Source organism: Emydura macquarii, unplaced genomic scaffold (assembly GCF_026122565.2).
Source record: "Emydura macquarii macquarii isolate MOO-44397 ecotype Brisbane River unplaced genomic scaffold, CSIRO-AGI_Emac_v2 contig_737, whole genome shotgun sequence".
Classification (NCBI taxonomy): Eukaryota; Metazoa; Chordata; order Testudines; family Chelidae; genus Emydura; species Emydura macquarii.
Window position 1 is genome coordinate 107,685 of NW_027130874.1, and position 18,567 is coordinate 126,251.

At 63.4% G+C, this 18,567-nt stretch overlaps 2 protein-coding genes across 4 annotated transcripts in view; one reads left to right on the forward strand and one right to left on the reverse strand.

The window, feature by feature from the left end:
* SMARCD2 (SWI/SNF related, matrix associated, actin dependent regulator of chromatin, subfamily d, member 2) overlaps positions 1–9,050 on the forward strand; it is a 31,932-nt gene extending 22,882 nt beyond the window's left edge. Inside the window, exons 7-13 of one of the 3 annotated variants that reach the window (XM_067542868.1) lie at positions 2,376–2,477; positions 3,803–3,964; positions 4,442–4,539; positions 4,961–5,096; positions 6,510–6,632; positions 6,866–6,967; positions 7,841–9,050. In XM_067542868.1, coding sequence (XP_067398969.1) covers positions 2,376–2,477; positions 3,803–3,964; positions 4,442–4,539; positions 4,961–5,096; positions 6,510–6,632; positions 6,866–6,967; positions 7,841–7,894 — 777 coding nt within the window. In that variant the 3' untranslated portion in view covers positions 7,895–9,050. The other 2 variants (XM_067542869.1, XM_067542867.1) reach the window with 2 other exon arrangements.
* Positions 9,051–9,325: 275 nt separating this feature from the next.
* On the reverse strand, positions 9,326–17,803 carry PSMC5 (proteasome 26S subunit, ATPase 5). The gene is made up of 12 exons (XM_067542870.1): positions 17,700–17,803; positions 17,166–17,237; positions 16,215–16,284; positions 15,500–15,597; positions 14,533–14,589; positions 13,948–14,178; positions 12,925–13,051; positions 11,570–11,760; positions 11,160–11,258; positions 10,770–10,880; positions 10,371–10,457; positions 9,326–9,755 (listed from the first exon to the last, which is right to left on the reverse strand). The coding sequence occupies exons 1-12, from the start codon at positions 17,736–17,738 to the stop codon at positions 9,702–9,704; spliced, it is 1,236 nt and encodes a 411-aa protein (XP_067398971.1). The 5' UTR covers positions 17,739–17,803; the 3' UTR covers positions 9,326–9,701.
* Between the last annotated feature and the right edge of the window lie 764 nt (positions 17,804–18,567).

Below are 18,567 nucleotides of genomic sequence, written 5' to 3' on the forward strand. Positions count from 1 at the left end.
CCACCCCACCCTGCCAGCCATGGCTCAGCAGAGCTCTCTCCATTAACCTCTTTGCTCCCGGGGCAGAGGGTTGGGGGGAGGAGCAGGGGCAGCCTGGGGGTGGGGTGGCTTTGAGAAATATTCTTGGTAAGAGGGGCAGGCGGGAGAGGCAACCTAGGGTCCCTTGGGTGGGCTGGGTGCACTCGTCACCGGGGGTGTGGGTGAGGTTCAGGTGGGGGGGGAGCCTGAGCAGCAGGGAGCAGAGCAGCCTGGGGACAGGTGGGGTGGGGGGCGAAGGAGGCAGCAGAGGCTTGGCAACCCCAGTCCAGGCTGCAGCTGCAGCAGGACTGCTCGGAGGGGCCTGGGGCCGGGGTGGCAGGAGACTGGAGCTGGGCTGTCTCTCAGCACGGTGGATGTGGCCCCTGTGCTCCGTGGGCAGGTAGCACCCTGCGGAGCAGGCGTGCCGGGACGGTGACCTGGTGCCCACGGCATCGCTTCCCGGTGCTTTTAACCTCTCGATTTAAAAAAAAAAAGAGTGGGAAGGGCTGGTGCAACCCTGCCCTATAGACGGCAGAGAGGGGCTTGCCGCCAGTCTAGGGCTTTACTGGCACAATCTTGTGTGTGTCGCCTCCCCATGGCCCACGTGTAGAATGACTATTGCAGCCTAGGCTCAGGGAGATCCTACCTCGGGCCCACACGCTCTAAAATCCCATCGATAATGTGGCGTGAACCTGACCGATACCTGCTCCTGACAGTCGTGCCCTGGAAGCGACTGAGTGGAGCTCTGTGAGGCAGCTCTGCCCTGGGGATGGAGCAGGGTGGGGGAGCTGGGTCTGCGTGGCTCCTCTGGCGAGCTTTATAGGGCTCTGTGGGGTGGTACAAGGGTCTGTACAGCATGAGTGTCCCATGGGGAGAGGTTCCCACGCTGCCACGAGGCTTGCGCTAGACACTTCCAGTCTTGGTGGTGCATGAGACTCTCAACCTTCAAATTAATGCTGGTCTGGGGCTAAACGTTGCCTGTCACAGCCCTCAGACGAACGTCCTCGTAAATCCGCTTTGTACCTGCCCCCCGACGCGCTGTGCGATTAGCCTGTGGAGCTCATGGCCAGAGAAGTGACTGGGGGCAAGAGCTGAGCAGGTGTCGGAGCAGGAGCAGGGCCTGATCTGGACAGCGAATGCTGGAGGTCCTGCTCCAAGACATCAGCCAGCCTCGAACAGGGTCTGAAGAGACTGACTCCCCCACTCCCCAGAGCAGGTCGTTCCAGAACTGCTCCTGCAGGCTCCTTGCCCCTTCCTCAAGCGTCTAGCACTGGTCAGCGTCCGAACCAGGACACTGGGCTCGATGGGCCTTGGTTCTGGCACCGCCTGGCAGTGTATGTGGATCCGAACAGTTTCTGAAGTGGCTATAACGCCCGTGATTGCCGAGATCTGCCTGTGGACCATCTCTGGGGATGTGGGGCGGAGGTGTAGGAATAATGGATCAAGGCACCGTGTGCTCCCTGACACAGCGGGACCAAATTCTGCAGCAACACTAATGGATTCCATTGCTGCGATCCCGCCCGCAGCTATGATTCCTAGCCCAAAATCCCCACATGACGTTAAATTCCTGGAGGATTATCTTCACCAGAAAGCCCGGGGTTTTCCACTGTTCTTTCTTCGCTGCGGAGATAAGTGAGGCAGGGCCCAGGTCTCAGAGCTGTTGATCCAGGCCGGCTGCACACTCCAGTTACACTTGGTTCATGTCTCTGAGCCTGTCTGCAGCCGTGAAACACCCTGGCTTTCGTTAGGCAAGTTCAGATCCTGGACCACGATTCTGTGGGAGGGTGAATTCCACGGCCGGTCCTGGGGCCCTGGAATACATAGCGCAGTGCTCAGAGTGGAGGTTACTTACAGAACTTACCTCTGACTCTCCTGCCCACCAGAGGTCTGTGTTTGATAGCTACGCTGTTCCAGGGATGTGGATTTGTATTTCCAGCTGCGGCTCTGCTAACAAGCTGTAATATCTTAGGGTTCTGTATCCACTCTGGGCCCGCAGGAGCCGGGAGCTCTTTAGAGGGCAGCAGGCAAGCGGCACGTGCTGAATGTGCAGGGTGGGTTTTCATCTGAGGACGGGGGCTCAAACTTAGCTGCTCTGGGATCTTTGAAGTCCACCCAGAGCAGATGGAGACCTGGGTCTTCTAGTCTCATGGCTAGACCCCTGCCCAGTGACCCGGTCAGCAGATCTACCAGGGTGCCAGCCTGTTACTGCCTGGTGTGGAGGGGGCTCGGGCTCCACGCTATCTCCCCAGCATGTTGCAGGGTCAGGCTCCAAACTGCCCATGTTGATGTAACTCGCGAATAACTTGTGTGACGCGACCCCTCGTGGTCCAGACAGTAAACGTCAGTCTTGTCCCCAGTGGCACAGAATGCCCACGACCCAGGAGACCGATGGCTTCCAGGTCAAGCGCCCTGGCGATGTCAATGTGAAATGCACCCTGCTGCTCATGCTGGATCACCAGGTGAGGCCCTGTGCGGACAGCAGCGCCCTGGCGTCCCCCGACTCCTCCACTGCCCATGCCGGGGATGGCAGTCTGCCTGCCTCGGGGAGGGGGCCGGGGCAACGTCCCTTCCTCTAGCGTGGCCATGCTGCGCTGGGAGCACGGTGAGGGGCAGCCCCTCAAGTGACGTGAAGGAGCCTGGGGGTCCCCCAGCAAATGTACGTATCAATACCTGCCACGAGGATGCTGGGCCTCACAGCGGCAAATCATTCGCTGGTCTGGAGCAGGTGTAAGGCCCCCCTGAGCGGGGCATACATTCAAGCGGCATGCCCCTGGCACTGACTGCCAACATGTAGCCACCTTAAACATTCTCCACCCGCCCCGCCTACCTCCCGTCCATACTCACCACCCCTGGGAAGTGCTGGGCTCCTGCTGGCCCCCTTTCAGCTCTCCTGCATGGGGGGGTGTCGATGGTTGCCCCCTGCGACAGTCCACTCTTTCTGCTTGCTGTAGAAAGCCCAGGGTATCTGCCTCCACGGGGGGAGAGGCTGGTGTGGCCCAGCTCCGGGTTTTAACCTGCAGCTTCGTGAGCATGTGTGGTAATGAACAGCACCTGACCAGCCAGGCCTGTCCATCCCGCTGGGAGGGTCCTTTCCCCAGACGGGCTGGCCTCCTATGGGAAACAACTTCTTCCCACCCAGTGACGTCTTCTGCCCCTCCTGACTCGTGAAGGATGGTCACCAAAGGCACTGGAGACAGTCTGCGTCTTTGCAGGGGTTAGCAGGTCACCAGGAAAGGAGGGATGGAGGCTCCACTCCCTGCAGAGGCCTGGGGAGCCCTTGGCTAGCGGTACCCAGGTCACCGGGGTGGAGAGGAAGGCAGTGACCAGGTGGGTCCATGCGAGGCTCTGTCCTTGCAAGGAGAGGCTCCGAGCACATTGGTGGCCAGGCAGGTCCCAGCAGGCTGTGCTTCATCACGATCCGATCCGCCCAGCCCTGCTGCATGCTGGGATAGCGCGGCTGGAGCTGCAGCAGCCGTGGGGGAAGTGCAGACCGCTCCCAGCAGAGCTGCACCCTGTCTTTCCAGGCTGAAGGGGACCTGAATTTCTAATGGCAATACCAGGCCAAGCTCCCCACCCCTCTGACCGCAAACCCTCCAGGACCCAGTGTGCCTGCCACCAGAGGAGGGATGGATGCAGACAGCTCCATTCCCCGCAGGCTTTGTGCGGCTTGGTGTTAGCAGGCGGTGCTGGGAGGGAATTCCCGGGTACCCCAACGGAGCCAGGATGCCCGTGCCCTCCCTGGGGGGAGCGTTCCTCTCTCACCGGGCGCTGTGTGTCGTTGCAGCCTCCGCAGTACAAACTGGACCCTCGCCTGGCTCGCCTGCTGGGCGTCCACACCCAGACCCGGGCTAGCATCATGCAGGCGCTGTGGCTCTACATCAAACACAACAAGCTGCAGGACAGTCACGAGAAGGAGTACATCAACTGCAACCGCTACTTCCGCCAGGTGGGCCTGGGGCTCGTCGCTCCTTCCCTGCCCACCTGGGGCTCCAGCCAGCTCGGCCTGGCCCTGCCCTCCCTGGTCTCGGTCCTTTGCCGGCTGGGCGGCCTGTGCATCGCAGCCTGGGGTTCTCCCCAGCGTAAGCCTCTCCCTGCAGGACAGGGCTGCGTTTTGGTCCCGGCTGTGCGGAAATGGGCATAGCACCCCGCTGTGGAGCCCAGCCAGCTGCAGGGCCTGGGCTGGGGGCGGGGAGGGTGTGCCCAGGGTTGCAGTCAGTTTTGCTGAGGGTCTCGCTGCCCTGTGCCAGCTGCTCTGCAATGTGCCCCGCTCCCTGGGCCCGTAAGTGAAGCGTTTACCTGCCTTACACCCACCAGAGGGTCTGGTCCCTGCCATGTTGGAAGTTGCACTCCCTTCGTGGGGCGGGGGCTGGGCTGAAGGAGCGCTCGTCACCGGGCTGCTAACGCTCTGCCTTGCCCCCACTAGATTTTCAGCTGCATTCGCATGCGATTCTCGGAGATCCCCATGAAGCTGGCAAGCCTGCTGCAGCACCCGGACCCCATCATCATCAACCACATGATCAGGTAGGGCAGGGCACGGCTCCTGCGTCTGCACCTGGACCGGCCTGGGGTTTGGTTTGCTTCTGGGACCCTACAGGGCCGTGTACGTGGGGTGTGGGAGGGGCAGGAGTGTCTGGCTCTGGAGTGCGGGGTGGGCAGGACTGGCTGGCGCTGGAGAGGGAGACGGACGGTATCTGGCTGGAGGAGGCCAGGAGATAGGTCCAGCGCACCGGCTCCAGCCTGGCCAGTGGTGAGCTCTGTGGCACAGCTCTGTGTCCTGCCAGGCTGAAGCTTGCCCTGCCACTGCCTGTGCTTCTGCTAGGCTCGTGGGAGGGCAGGCAGGGTGGGGGGCTGCATGTGACCGTGTCTCAAGCTGGGGGCGGCTGCTGTTCGAGAAGCGCCAGGTGTAGCCCCTCACCGCCTGACGTCCCCTCTCGCTCCCCAGCGTGGATCCCAACGACCAGAAGAAGACGGCCTGCTACGACATTGACGTCGAGGTGGATGACCCCCTGAAAGCTCAGATGAGCAATTTCCTGGCCTCCACCACCAACCAGCAGGAAATCGCCTCCCTGGATGCCAAGGTTTGGGGGTCTCCACGCCACCCTTGGGATCAGTCCTGGCCCCATGATCAGAGCGCGGCGGAGCCGCTATCTGCTCCGTGACCCCAGCTTCAGGCTGTGAATGGCAGGGTCCTCCGTCAGTGCTTTCTGCTGACGACTCTGCTCCCAGAGCCCAGCGCTGCATGTGGCGTGGGAGATCCAGGCTGGTAGGGAGCCACTCTGCATGGGCCGCTCGCAGACCTGCAGGGAGAAGTTGATAGGGTGCCCAGTGGGCTTTGCCTGGAAGCAGGGACCGGGCAGCCCCGAAGGGAACTGAGGAAATTTCCTTTCTTGTCTGCTCTCCCAACGCTCTGTTAGATGGGCCTGAGCTCTATTGACGGGGGCACCGGGGCAGCTGGAGTCGTGTCTGCATTGTGGGGTGAGCCGTCAGCTGGGGAAGTCTGCAACAGTGAAAGAGTCCCCGGCGTGGACACGCATTGTCCACCTGGAGGACAGAAAGGGCTGTGAAGGGGAGAGCTGGTATCAGGCTGTCGGCAGACTCAGGCAGATGCTGCACCAGTCCCTGGGTCATGTATTCAAGCTTCCCCCTCACCCTCGTGGGTTCAACCCCTGGGGTTTTGCGTGACGGCCGAGATCCCAGCCCTGGGCAAGGCCTGGCCTTCTGAGTGCACAGCACCCAAGGCCTGGGGTGGGAATCCGCTGCTTCTCGCCTGGTTGTGCACTGCGCTGTCCGCTGCTGGCAGGGTCCTGGGCTCTGAGTGCGCCCGAGCCATCGGACTGCGGCTGCCTGCCCCAGGTGAGCAGGAGATGAGCCGCTGGGGCAGACTCACGGTGCCATCCAAGCTCACGCCAGGCCAGCAGTTTCCCACGCGGCGAGCGCACCAGAGTCCAGGCCAGTGCAGGCACCCCTTCCCCCCCGCTGTCTGCAGAGCTCTGGGGGAGGGCTCGGTCCTGTCCCAACGCGCATTGAGCCTTCAACTCCTCTCCTGCACCAGGCTTGCCTGACCCTTCCCCCTCCCCGTCAGCTCGCTGTGCTGCGGGTCGCAGGTCAGCAGCCCGGCCTGGCTGCACTGGGAATCCAGACTCTGCAGCTGCCCAACCATGCCGGGCTGGATTAAGGAAGGCACGGGGGCTGGGAACTGGAATCCCGGAGCAGATTCCAAACACTAAGACTGGGAGGGGCTCCCGCTGTGTGCCCAGCACTGGGCAGGGGGACGGGGTAAGCCCTGTGCATGGCTGCTCCAGCTGAGCTGCCGCCCCGCGTGTTCCTGGGCTTCGGTGTGAGCAGGAAGAGCCGAGCCTTCCCTTGGGCCCTGCTCGGCTCTCCCCGTGCTGTGGAGGGTCCTGACATGGAACCTCTGACAGACCATTGCAAGCAAAATGGCACGGCCAGCCCCGCCCCAGCGGGCCATCTCACCTAGTGTCTCTTGCCAGATCCACGAGACCATCGAGTCCATCAACCAGCTGAAGACGCAGCGAGATTTCATGCTGAGCTTCAGCAACAACCCCCAGGACTTCATTCAGGAGTGGATCAAATCCCAGAGGAGGGACCTCAAGGTAAAGCTGGGGCCCTGCCAGCGAGCTAGGGAGAGCAGAGCCACTGCAGAGCACCTCTGCACGGAGCCGGGAGTGCAGCGTCCGGCCAGTGGCGTCTCCCCTCCTGAGTAGTCTCCGCCCTACCCTGCCCTGCTGCCATCTTTGTGGGAGGGAGCGGGGTGTGGGGGGAGACTGGGATGGCAGCAGCCTGCGCCCACTGACCCTTCCCTCCCTCCCCACGTGCGGTGCTGCAGATTATAACGGACGTGATTGGGAACCCCGAGGAGGAGAGACGAGCTGACTTCTACCAGCAGCCCTGGGCGCAGGAGGCTGTGGGGCGGCACATCTTCGCCAAGGTGGGGCTCCGTGCCGTGCAACCGGGGACCAGCTGCCTGCGCTTGGCCCTTCAGCATTTCCCAGCTTCCTCGCCACCCTCCCCACCCCTCCCCAGCTCAGTGAATGCCAGAGGGGTGGGCAGAGCCCCATGCTCCTTGGCCTGGTCACGCTGCCTATTCCTGGGAGGCCAGTTCTGGGGATGTCTAGCTGGGAATTGGGGGGGTTCTGAAGGACCTCAGCCCCTCCCCTTTCCTGGCCAGATTTGGTCATTCCCACCCCTGTGCACCCCCCAGACAAGTAGCTTTGTCCCTGCCCTTCTCCTTCAGGCCAGCCAGAAAAAGCAGCAGCTTCCCAGCCAGCAGTGAGGACCCTGGTCAGTTTGACTGGGTGGGTGAAACTGATCCAGCCATGCGGGTTTCACTGACTGCCTAGGGAGGGGACAGATAGTGCAGTCCTCCCCTGGAGGAAGGATGCAAGGGTGGAGAGCTATGGGAGGGCTCAACTAGGTAAGATCTGCCCCACAGCATCCTGTGGGAATGGAGTGAAGCCAGGGGAAAGCAGCCAGTGCGGAGGGCTTCACACAGACTTGCTGTCTAAAATCCTGAGCAGTGTCAGGGAAGGTCCCTACTGCCTCACTGCCCAGTCCCCTCATTCCTATGGGCCTCTGGCATGTTGGTGTGAGGTTCTTGAGTGGCAGCTGAGCTCAGGTTTTTGCTTCCATCCTAGTGAGATGCTCAGACGTGGGGAACGCCCATAGGGGCAAGCGAGCATGTGACCCTCTGAGGTGCCATCCTGCCCTGCATGGTTCCCCTAAGCCACCCCAGCCTTTCCTCTGGGTGTGCATCTGCGGGTCCCCGAGCCCGTCTGACCGTGTGCGTCTCTTGTACTTTCAGGTTCAGCAGCGCAGGCAGGAACTGGAACAAGTGCTGGGGATTCGCCTCACCTAATGGGCTGGGTGTGGCTCAGGGTTTTGCTCTCTCCTCTCTAGCAGCTGAGCCTTACGGTACATCTTACTGGAATCAAACAGCACCTGCGCAAAGCCGGTGCGCCCAGAGCGGCTCTGAGCCACGAGCTTCCCCAGCCCTGCTGCTTCTGTGGGGCAGGAGGCTCTGCCACAGGCAGAGGGGGTGCGCTGGGTCACATGGGAACCCGTGCAGCCTCTGTCCTAGCTTGCTGCGTTTGCTCTTGGCTCCTATCCCCCTGGCATTCATTGCAGGCTTCCTCTCCACGTGAGTTGCAGGATCTGACTTCTCCCCTGCCCCCAGGGAATCAGCGCTGCCTCTCCTGTTCCTGCGGGGCCGCAGCCTGGGCGCAGTGGTTGAACAGAGGGTACGAGCTCCCCTCGCGCTGGAGCCCAGAGCCAGTCGCTGAGGCACTTCTTCGGCCTGAGGCGTCTAGTGTCCACAAATGATGCTGTCAGCGAGGGGGCCACCCCTGTTTTATCTGCTCCTCAGCTCTAGCCCAGGGAGGACAAGCGTTTCCCTGGCAGGCTGGGGGGGGGGCAGAGGCTGCTGTCACTTTTGAAACCAAAGCGTTCTCCATTCCAAAGGCCGGCCTAGCTGGCGCCCCATGTTTTGCACTGTCTGGTTCTGTGACAAGGTTTTATAGACAAGCCTTTTGTACGGTGGGTTTGTATTCGCTCACAGGAGGTTTCGCTCTAGTGCTGCACTCACGCCTACACCTATGCAATGGATGTACTTTGTTCCTGGGCAGGGCTCACTCTGCCCTGGCCTGGGCGCGGGCGTCTTCTCATGGGTAACTGAGCTTAACGTGTCTGACAATCAGCAGAATAGTCCAGCCCCCCTCTCGCTTTACCTACAGCAGCTTGGCCCATGGGGCTGCTCTGCCCCCAGCCTGACGAGCACACGCTGCCTGCAGCTAGCATTACCCAGGGCCACATACAGAGGCCTAGACACCACGGGAGAAGCCAGAGCGTCTGGTCTAGGGCAGGAGGCCACAGCAGCGGTGACAGCGTGAGCTGGGCTCTCCCAAGTGCCTTACCCCAGCCCAGCTGTCCCTTAGGGGAACAGGCTGCTGGGGGTGCTGCCCTGGCCCTAGGGCCCCTGGGGGGGAGAAGAGGTGCTTGCTGTTTCCTAGGCTGGGGGCAGAGCAGCCCAGCAGTGGGCAGGCGGGGGCGGGGGGGTGTTTAGACACACCCAGGCTGTTGCTGGCACTGAGGCTCAGGCCACCTGCTCTTGCTGTTGTAACCATTTTGTCTGGGTGGATATTTTCTAATAAAAACATTTAGCAGCAGCGTGTACCTGGGTCTCCTTCCGCAGCAGAACTGCCCCAGAGCCGCAGGTGGGGCCGCCAGCCGCAGACGAGCTCAAAGGCCAAGGGAGTAACTGTCACCCTGTCTTCCCTGCTGTGTACACAAGTGCTGGGCCCAGAGCAAAGTCCAGTTCCTGCCCCTCGGGAGAGCCACAGGGACAGGGCTGGATGCACCAAGCCCCCGCACCCCTCAGGGGGGCAGCCCTGCCAGCTGCTGAGCCCCCCTTTCCTTCCCCAGGCAGAGACCCTGGGCTCCCTCCCCCTCAGACAGCCCGGGCCTGGGCTGGAGTTTCTAGACACCTTGAACTCCAGCCTGCTGGGACCTAAGGGGGAAGAGGGGCAGCCTCCCGGCCTGAGCAGAGGCAGTTCTCCTCCACCCCCCCTTCCCAGCCAGAATCTGCAGGGGTAAGTCAGAGCCCAGAGCTTTATTGGGGGGAGGGGTACAGTACCCAGCACAGCAGCACACAGGGTTCAGGGCCTCAGTTACTTCCAGAGCTTCTTGATGGACATGTTCTTCTCACTGTCCTTCTGCATCACCTGGGGGGAGGGAGGGGAGGGAAGGATCAGGCCCCTCTGCAAGCACTGAGACCCTCAGCCCCTGTCCTAAATCCTCACGGCAGGGGGCTGGGCCCCAGAGCTCTGCGCTGTCCAAGACACACTCCCTCTCCACAGGCAGGGGAGTGACAGCAGCTGTAAAATCCCCCCCCCACCACCACACACACACACCTGCTTGGGAGCTGGCCCTCAGGTTGCCCCCCAAGGCTGCACATGCCAGACCCTCCCCCCCACAATCGCAGGGAGGCCCCCAGGGTTGCCACTAAAGCCAGTTAAATACTGTAACCAGTTAAATGAGGGAAGGGAGGGGGCAGCTCAGCTGCTCCCTGTCAAGTGAGAGCCCCCTAGCTGCAGCTCCCAGACTTCCCTGCCAGCACGAGCTGCCCTAACCCCCCACCACACTGGGCTCCCCACTTCCAGCCAGCTGCAGCTTCCCTCCCCCTGTGGTTTCCATGGGAGGGGCAGCCCCACAGCCAGCACGGGCCACTTGATGGCACATCAGGCAGCTGCAGCAGCTGGGAAGGAAGGCAGAGCCAGCAGTTGTTCCCTCTCCCACCCGCTGTGGGGCCAGAGCCGCGAGGTCAGGAGGGTTTTTACCTTGGCTACGGCCATTTCAAAGTCTTCTTGGGTAACGTGCACCCTCCTCTCCCGCAGGGCGTACATGCCAGCTTCCGTGCACACCCCCTGCAGGGGCACAGAAGGGAAGGATCAGGCCCCTCTTCAAGAACAGTCACTCCCCTTTCAGCGCAGCTTGCCCTGCAGCCTCCCCCGACGCCCACCCCACAGGCTGCAGCCATCTTCTCTCACCAAGAGAGCTGCCCCCCGCCCCCCGCGCCATCCTCCCTAGGGAACACTGCGCTCAGCACTGCTCAGAAGGGCCCCAGCCTGCCCGTGTAACATGCCAGGAGCAGGGCCTGGCTGGCACACAGCGACTGGAGCCAGCCCTGGAACATCCTCCCTGCACCAGCCCCTAGAGCTGCAGGCTCAGCTACTCACCTTCACCTCCGCCCCAGACGCTCCTGGCATCAGCTCCGCAATTTTACGCAGATTTATCCCCCGTGTCAGGTTCATTTTCCGGGAGTGGATCTTCAGAATGTCTAGGCGAGCCTGCGGGGAGACCCAGCACCTGAGATCAGCCAGGGAGGGGCCAAGCCCCCCAGCAGGCGGAGGCCAGGGCCTGACACACCTGCAGGAGCCAGGCTGGGGTTATCAGATCCTTTTGGTGCCCTGACGTGGCAGATGCAGAGTTAATCCCCGGCCGTGGCAGGAATGTCCCTGGCCAGAGCTGCATCCTAGGGCAGTGGGGGAGGCCGTTGATAACTCCAGGGAACACGGGCAATGCGCACACAGGCCCAGCAGCCCACCACACGGGAACGCCCCCGTTACCTCTTCGTTTGGAGGTGGGAACTCGATCTTCCTGTCGATGCGTCCCGGGCGCAGCAGAGCAGAGTCCAGGATGTCTATCCGGTTCGTGGCCATGATCACCTGCAAGGCAGGACGTGGTCACTGCGCAGACAGCAGCCGGGCCGTTGGCCTGCAGCACGAGGCAAGTCGTGTCCCTCCCCGCCAGGCCATAGGGCCAGTCACGCTGGGGCTCTGGTGCCAGCCAAGCTGACTGTGACCCTTGGGAGTCACCTGGCTTCAGCTCCCAACCGACGGGCGTGAAAGGGGAAGTGACTCCTCTCCTACCCTAGCCCCAGGGGACAGCTGGGGAGACTCACCCAAGGTCACAGCCCCCGGTAGTGGGGCTGAGGCGCCCAGGGGGCCTGGCCCGGGTCACGCTAGGCTCTACGCACCTTAATGTTCTTCGTGGCCTCGAAGCCATCGAGCTGGTTGAGCAGCTCCAGCATGGTGCGCTGCACCTCGCTGTCCCCCCCGGAGCCGCCCTCCAGGCGCGAGGAGCCGATGGAGTCGATCTCGTCCATGAAGATAATGGAGGGAGCGTGTTCCCTGGCCATCACGAAGAGCTCCCGCACCATGCGAGCACCTGAGGGCAAAGCCGAGAGGCCCCTGAGCGCCTCACCGCAGGACGGGACACGGCCCACCGCTGCCCTGCAGCCCCGGGGCCAAGCACCAGCCCCATTCTCACGGCAGGGATGGAGTCCAACACCCTGCCTGGGGCTGGCACCCGACGCCTTGGAGGGGAGAAGCCTGGTCATGGGCCCAGCCAGAGGAGCGAATACAAGGAGGCCACCATGCCCGGGCCACGGTTCACCTGGGCACCAGTTTGAACCATGGTTTAAATCAGTAACCAGGGAGCCCGGATTGAAATCGCTGACTACAATCTCGGTTTGCATTGGTACTGTAGCTGTTTTCCCACGGAAAGGTTCATGCTCATGGGTTGGAATAACCGTTACCACATCAACCGCCAAACAGCCCCAGCCCCTCAGCACTTGCTGCTTCCTTCCGCCAGCCACGACAGCAAACGAGATCTCGGCACATTTATTTTTCAGATTCTTAACTTTCCCACTTTAGAAAATGGTCAGTGATTCCCGTATTTACTGGGTGATCATTCTTGGACTGGGGACTGGTGTCCAGCTGCAGCTGGCTGGAAACTGGATGTACAAACCCAGCATTTTAAAACTGCTTCCGTTCAATCAAACTAACGTGCTGGAGACGCAAGAGAAATGTTTGTCCAACATGTTCTGCAGTGAAAGCAGCTGGACTTATTAAACGAAGAAAGCACCCGTCCTAACGATCCAGCTGACAGAGGCCTACGGCTTTCGGAAATCCCAGGAGGCCCTACCTGCATCTTTAGGTGTCTCAGCACCTTGGGAAATCGGGCCCCACGTCCTTCACGTTTTTACAACTGGCAGGGCTTATCCTCCCCCACCTGCTTCTTGGTCACCGCGTGGAAGAGGAGAAGACGTGTCCCAGCTGTTCCAGCTCACAGCAGATGTCAGCTTGGAATGAGCTGGTCCAAATGGAGGATTCTCTGCAGCTGCTAGTGAATCCATCCCCCCCAACACAGCTCTTCAGAACCGTGCCACCAGCCCCAGCAGCGGGGGGGCCACAGCACACCCCAGACCCCTCTGTCCTGCCCCCAGGGCTTTGCAGAGGCACAGCCTGAAGACAGGGGTCTGAACTCACATCCATCCATCTCCACGCCACCCATCTGCCCCCCACCCGGCGTTCCCACATCCACACTTACCCTCGCCAATAAACTTCTGCACCAGCTCCGAGCCCGAGACGCGGATGAAGGTGCAGTCGGTGTGATGAGCCACGGCCCTGGCGAGCAGGGTCTTCCCGGTGCCGGGAGGTCCGTAGAGCAGCACACCCTGCAACGGCCAGCGGGCACCCTTAGCACTGCACAGCCTGCCCCACACGTGGGCACGTGCTGCCACCTAGTGGGCAATGCACTCACCCACCCCATCCGGCTCCTAATAGAACTAGGCATCAAACTGCCTGTCCAGGGTCACACCGCCCGTGTGCCACCGCCCGGGCAGAGAAGGGAGCCAAACCCCGCTGCCACAGCCATGCCCGGTGCCGCCGGATGGGGGGAGCCTGGCTTTGGGCGGGCAGAGCCCTCAGAGATTCACGCCGTGGAGACGCGGCTCACTGCCCTGGCAGCAGGAGGCTACTCAAGTTCTGCCTCCTCTGGCAAGGGCAGCGGGGGCGCTCTGCTAATCCCTGGGACCAGGAGGGGGAGGCTGCGGTGTTCCCTGAGGATCACCCCTCCTCCCCGCATGGGCCAGGAGCTGCCATCTCCGTGAAGGGGGGAGGCAGCTGGTGTGCCGGAGCTGCCTGCCCGCAGATGCACAGGAGTCATGGGCCAGGCCTCTCCTCTAGGGAGACTGGGGTCCCACCCACTCAGTGACGGGCATGTGAGAGATTCCCGAGGCTCGGACCCGGCTCCCTCTTCCTCGCCGCAGAGCCAGAGAACCCAGAGCACCTCACAGAGGAGAGCAGCAGCAAGAGGCGGTGAACAGCCAGCTCCGGCCTGGCAGTGCCAGCTGCTCTGCCGTTCTCATTGCAAGGAGCGGGTCATGAACCCCCTCCCCTCTCCTCCCCGCCCAGCACACAGCAGCGCGGGGCTGTTGTCGCTCCGTTCTGAGCAGCAGATCCGAGATGCTTATGGGAGTGGATCCCACCCGCAGCCGGCCGAGTGTCTGTGCACAGGCTGGGGGCACGGGCAGCACCACGTCCCCCCCTGCACCGCGAGGACAGCGCTTGCCTTGGGCTGGGCAATGCCCAGGGCCTCGAAGAGCTCCGGGTGTTTGACGGGCAGCTCGATCACTTCCTTGATTTCCTTGATCTGCTTGTCCAAGCCGCCGATCATCTCGTAGGTGGAGTCCGGGACCTTCTCGACCATCATCAGGGAAACCAGCGGGTCCACTTTGTTGGGCAGGATTTTGTGGAGCGTGTAGCTGTCGTTCCTCAGCGCCACGCGGCAGTTCGGGGTCACCTTTAGAGACCGGCAGGCAGGAGCTCACCGCGCGGCCCTGACGTGCAGCACCAGCTGGCTGGAGCCACCTGCCGGGCATCCGTCGCACGCAGGGCCCCAGCCCACACACCCGGCCTGGGCACCGCCCCAGCGAGGGCAGGCAGCTGTCTGAGCAGGGCATGGCCCAGGGAACCCCTGGGCTGTGACAAACAGACGCAGCAGCTGTTCAGACGGGAGCATCACCCACCGCTGCCCCCGGCAGGCTGGTGAACGTGGGCCCCAGGGAAGGCAGCTGCTGCTGCCAAGCCACCGCCTCACCCCAGTGCTGGGGCGCGCTGCTTTGAGGGGGGGCTCACCGAGGGGCCTGGTACTCACGTCATTGATGTCAATGTTTTTATCAACATCCACCACAAACTTCCCTTCCGGGTGAACCTGAAACACAGAGCAGGTGCCTGTGGGGTGGAGATGGGGCAGCGCACGCAGCCCCCCCAGTGCGGTGCACAGCCCCCACAAACCTCCCAGGCAGTGCGGGAGAGCCAGGGCCCTAGGCAGATCCCACAGGGGCCAAAGAGCCGGGACTCTGAGGGTTGCGCAGTGGCTGGCCCCGCACAGGGGCAGTCGAACCGTCAGTTCTAGGGACTGGGGCAGGTCTCCCAGGCCCAGCCCGGCTCAGTTTTGGAAAGCATCAAGGCCCAGCCCATCAGCTCAACGTCGCCTGCCCTCGAAGGTGCCAGGCACGGCTAGCCATAGGGGTTCTCCAGGCCCTTGAGGGGAAGAGCCCAATGAGGTCCCTGGGGCTAGGGGAAGGGCTGCTCCTGACCAAGCTTTTTCTAACTCTCTGTCCCACCCCCCTGGGCCCATGGCCCAGCAGAAGGTGCTGTAGCCTACATCTCCACAGAGCCAGGCCCCAGATCCGTCCCGTCCTTCCTAGGTACAGCCCCACAGGCCACCTCAAATGACTCTCCCCCTGCCTGGAGCGAGACCTGCCCCCAGTTCCGGGGCCTCTGCCCCAGGGCCGTCCCCTCGGCGCTGGGAGGGGGACAGATGGCTCCCTGCTGCCGTACCGGATTTGCAGTGCACTGGCAGCCCTAGGTCTAGTTCCCCTCCCTGTCTGCTCCACGGTCGCACCGCCGGTGCACCCAGGCTTTCTGTAGCCAGGCTCATTTGGGGAGCGAGCTCCCCAGCGGCATGGGACACACCTGGGAAGGCCAGGAAAGCTGTGATCCCCGGCGGCGAGCAGGGCAGCACTGCCCCGAGGTGTGTAAGTCATAAGCCTGGCCACGAACGCAGGGCCACAGGCAAAGCCATTGATCACCCCGGCAGCAGCACCCCAGCTCCGTACCTTGACAAGCACCTTCTTCTTATCCATGGCTCTCACCACCTCGCCAACGTAGGAGCCCTGTTCCTGCAGCAGCTGCAGCTCCTCCCGCAGCAGGCGCACTGCCACGGAACAAGGAGACATCAGCTGCAGCCCAGCCTGGCCACCAAGAGGTGAAGAGGGCCAGCGGCCGCTCCCAGGGCTCTGATCGGGGCCCAAGAAGAAAGGGCCTCGCACTCTCCTGGGTGCGTTTCCAGGGCAGGGTTAGCCAGCCACTGCCACTACCCGAGGGGGCCCACGCTGCTAACTCCCCACGTGCCCCGTCCCAGCCCTTTGGGGACTCAGCAGCCACGCTCCAGAGTCAGTGCCAGCTTCCTTCTCAACACACAGGATCTCAGCCGGGGCTCACAGCCACTGCTCCTGCCTGAGTGTCCCGGGAGAGCGCGTGTGGGGAGGAGACGCCCGGCTTTCCTGCTGGGGTGGAAATGAAAAGGCTGCGACCGCCAGGAACCCAACAGATCACCCCAGCCAGCAGAATGGGGAACAATCCAACCTGTCTTCCAGGAGGCTGCTTTCGGGGTACACTCTGGTCACCCCTTGCGGGTGCTGGCTCCCGTCCCACCCAGCAGGGGTCCCCACTGGGGACTCGCAGCCTCCTGGGGACGTTCCTTTCCTGTTTTCAGAGCACCAGTCCGGGCCGAGGCAGCTGCCCTCGGGGAAGGACTAGCAGGAACCCTACCTTTGGCGTTCAGCTCATTCCTCTGTGCTTGCAAGCGGCGGAGATTCTGGCTCTTCTCGTTCACAATGAGCTTTGGGGAGAGGGAGAAGGGATAAGCCCACCTGAGCCCAGGGGTCCCCCCTGCACGACTGGTCCCACCTCAGCTCTGGGGTTGGGTCCCTCCTGAACACAGGCCACCCTCCAGTCTAGCAGCTAGGAAGAGTTTGTGCGCGTCTGGTCGGCAATGCATGGACTTCCCCGCGGACAGAGCTAGGGCCGTCGTTCCAGCTTCATGCCCGTCACTATGGTGGCCCGTGCACCCTGCATCCTCCCTAGCGTCTCCAGAGTGAACCGCTTGGGAAAGCAGCCCAGCGCTGGAAGTCTGGGGAGAGGACCTGGGCTGTGAGAGTCTCACCACGTGGTCTGTAACCAAACCAAACCAAGGTATTGGCCTCCCCTGCACTCAGGGGCTTCGCCAGGAAGGGATTTGCAGGTTGCTGTATCCCTGTCGCAGGAGCATGGGTACCACCACCCACTGCTGCTGTCACACGCCCTCCCCCGGGTCCATTATCCATTCATCGGCTCTGAGGAACGACTGACAAAACGGCCGCTTCTTGCCCTGCAGACCTGCCTTCCTGGGAGTCGGGCAGTGGGCTCTGTCCGGCTAGAAACCCCACCTAGATGTTGACCTGCGTCCGCCTGCTGGTTAACAGCACGTCCTGGGTTACAACCTGGATCTCCCGCGGGGAGCCCCACAAGAGCCCAGCCCCACCGACAGCGCCGGGGTCACAGAGCACTGAGGGCGGTCGTGTGGAAGAGGCTGCACATCCCCTGGGAAGCCCGGAGAAGCAGCACCCCACAGGAGAGGGGAGCACCCTGCCGGACAGCAGAGCACATACCCTTCCCCCCGCAGGACCCGCGCAGCAGGGAGGGAGCCCGGCCGGACCCCCCGTCCTGCGGCTGGAGCCCTACCTGCAGCTCCTCGATCTTGGACAGGTAGTACTGGCGCAGGCCGGTGCCCCCTTTGCCTTCCTCCATCTCCATCTGCAGAGGACGCACAGCTCAGCGCAGGGACAGAGAAGCCCGGCGGGGCGGGGCGGGGCGGAGCAGGGGGATCCCGCGGGCGGGCGGGTGGCGGCAGGCCGAAGGCGGCGCTGTCGGAGCCGGGCACAGCCTGGGCCGCTGTGAAACGAGCCTCGCCCGGGGCGTCCCAGGCGAACCGGCCGCAGCGCGGCGCGGGGCTTCTTCTGCCCTGGCTCGGCGCCAGCCTCCGCCACCCCGCCCGGGCCGGGCCGGTCCCGACCCGCCTCCCCCCATCCCCCAACCCCGCCCCGCCCCCAACCCGGCCCCCCTCAGGCCTCCCCCGCTCCTCCAACCCGCCCCCCCGGCTCATCCTCCCGCCGCCCCCGGCCTGACTCAGCAGGTCCCGGTCCCGGTCCCGGCCCCGCGAGCAGGCCGCACGCCGCCCCCCGGCCGCCCCTCGCCCCACCCGGGTCCCCCCCGCACCTGCTCGGGCCCGTCCACCGCCATCTTCTCCGCCGGCATCTGAGCCGCGCCTGGGCCGAACCGAGCGGAGCGGGCGCGAGACCGAGAATGACGCGCACTGTGCGCAGGCGCAGCTGGGCACACGGCGCTATCCGCCCATATCCAAGATGGCCGCCTCCCCACCCCCACCCCCGGCGTGCGCACGCGCAGAAGGGACGGCGCGCTGTCGTCATTTCCTTTCTGTGACAACAGGGCGGCGGAGCGCGCCTGCGTGGTGGGAGAGCTGACTCGGGGCCGCAAATGGCCACACCTAAGATGGCCGCCTCCACCCGTCCTTAGCCGCCGTCTCGGCCGGGCCTTTCCTGCCACCTTCGGGCTCGCACGGGGCGGGGGGAGCCCAGGGACGAGACGGCTCCCGCCTGAGTCCCGGGAGCCGGCTCCGCCCTGCAACCTCGGCGGCTCGACGCCACTCACAAGATGGCGGCAAGTCGGCGCTGTTCCGGAAGCGGAAGTGAGTGCGCGCGCGGGGCAGTCTGGGAAGTAGTTTAGCGCGTGCTGCCGCTGCTGCTGCTAGAGTGAAAGTGTGCGACCGCCACCGACTCCGAGCTGGGTCTGCTGCACCGGCGCCGGGCCGCAGCGAGCGAGTGAGTGAGCGAGCGAGCGAGTGAGCGCATGCATTTATTTTTCCTGAAGCTGCCCGCAGCTGGCGCCTCCCCCCACGGCTCCCCGGCCGGCTGGGGACCCTGCCCCCGCCCCCCCCGTGGGCAGCCGCTGTCTGCAGGAGGCCTGGCCTGGCGCCCCTGTGGGGTCGGGGCTGGGGCAGCGGGTGCGGGTGACACTAGCTCTGCGCAGCCGCTGCTGGCGGGAGGCCGGGCGGGGTCGGGGTGCG

What these genes read in the sequence shown, in the direction of transcription:
- PSMC5 (XM_067542870.1), bottom strand. Translation starts at nt 17,738, where the DNA reads ATGCCGGCGGAGAAGATGGCGGTGGACGGGCCCGAGCAG. An exon ending in AAAACATTGACATCAATGAC is followed by an intron (nt 14,179 to 14,532) that starts GTGAGTACCAGG and finishes CGGTCTCTAAAG; the next exon opens with GTGACCCCGAACTGCCGCGT. An exon ending in TTGAAATGGCCGTAGCCAAG is followed by an intron (nt 9,756 to 10,370) that starts GTAAAAACCCTC and finishes CCCTCCCCCCAG; the next exon opens with GTGATGCAGAAGGACAGTGA.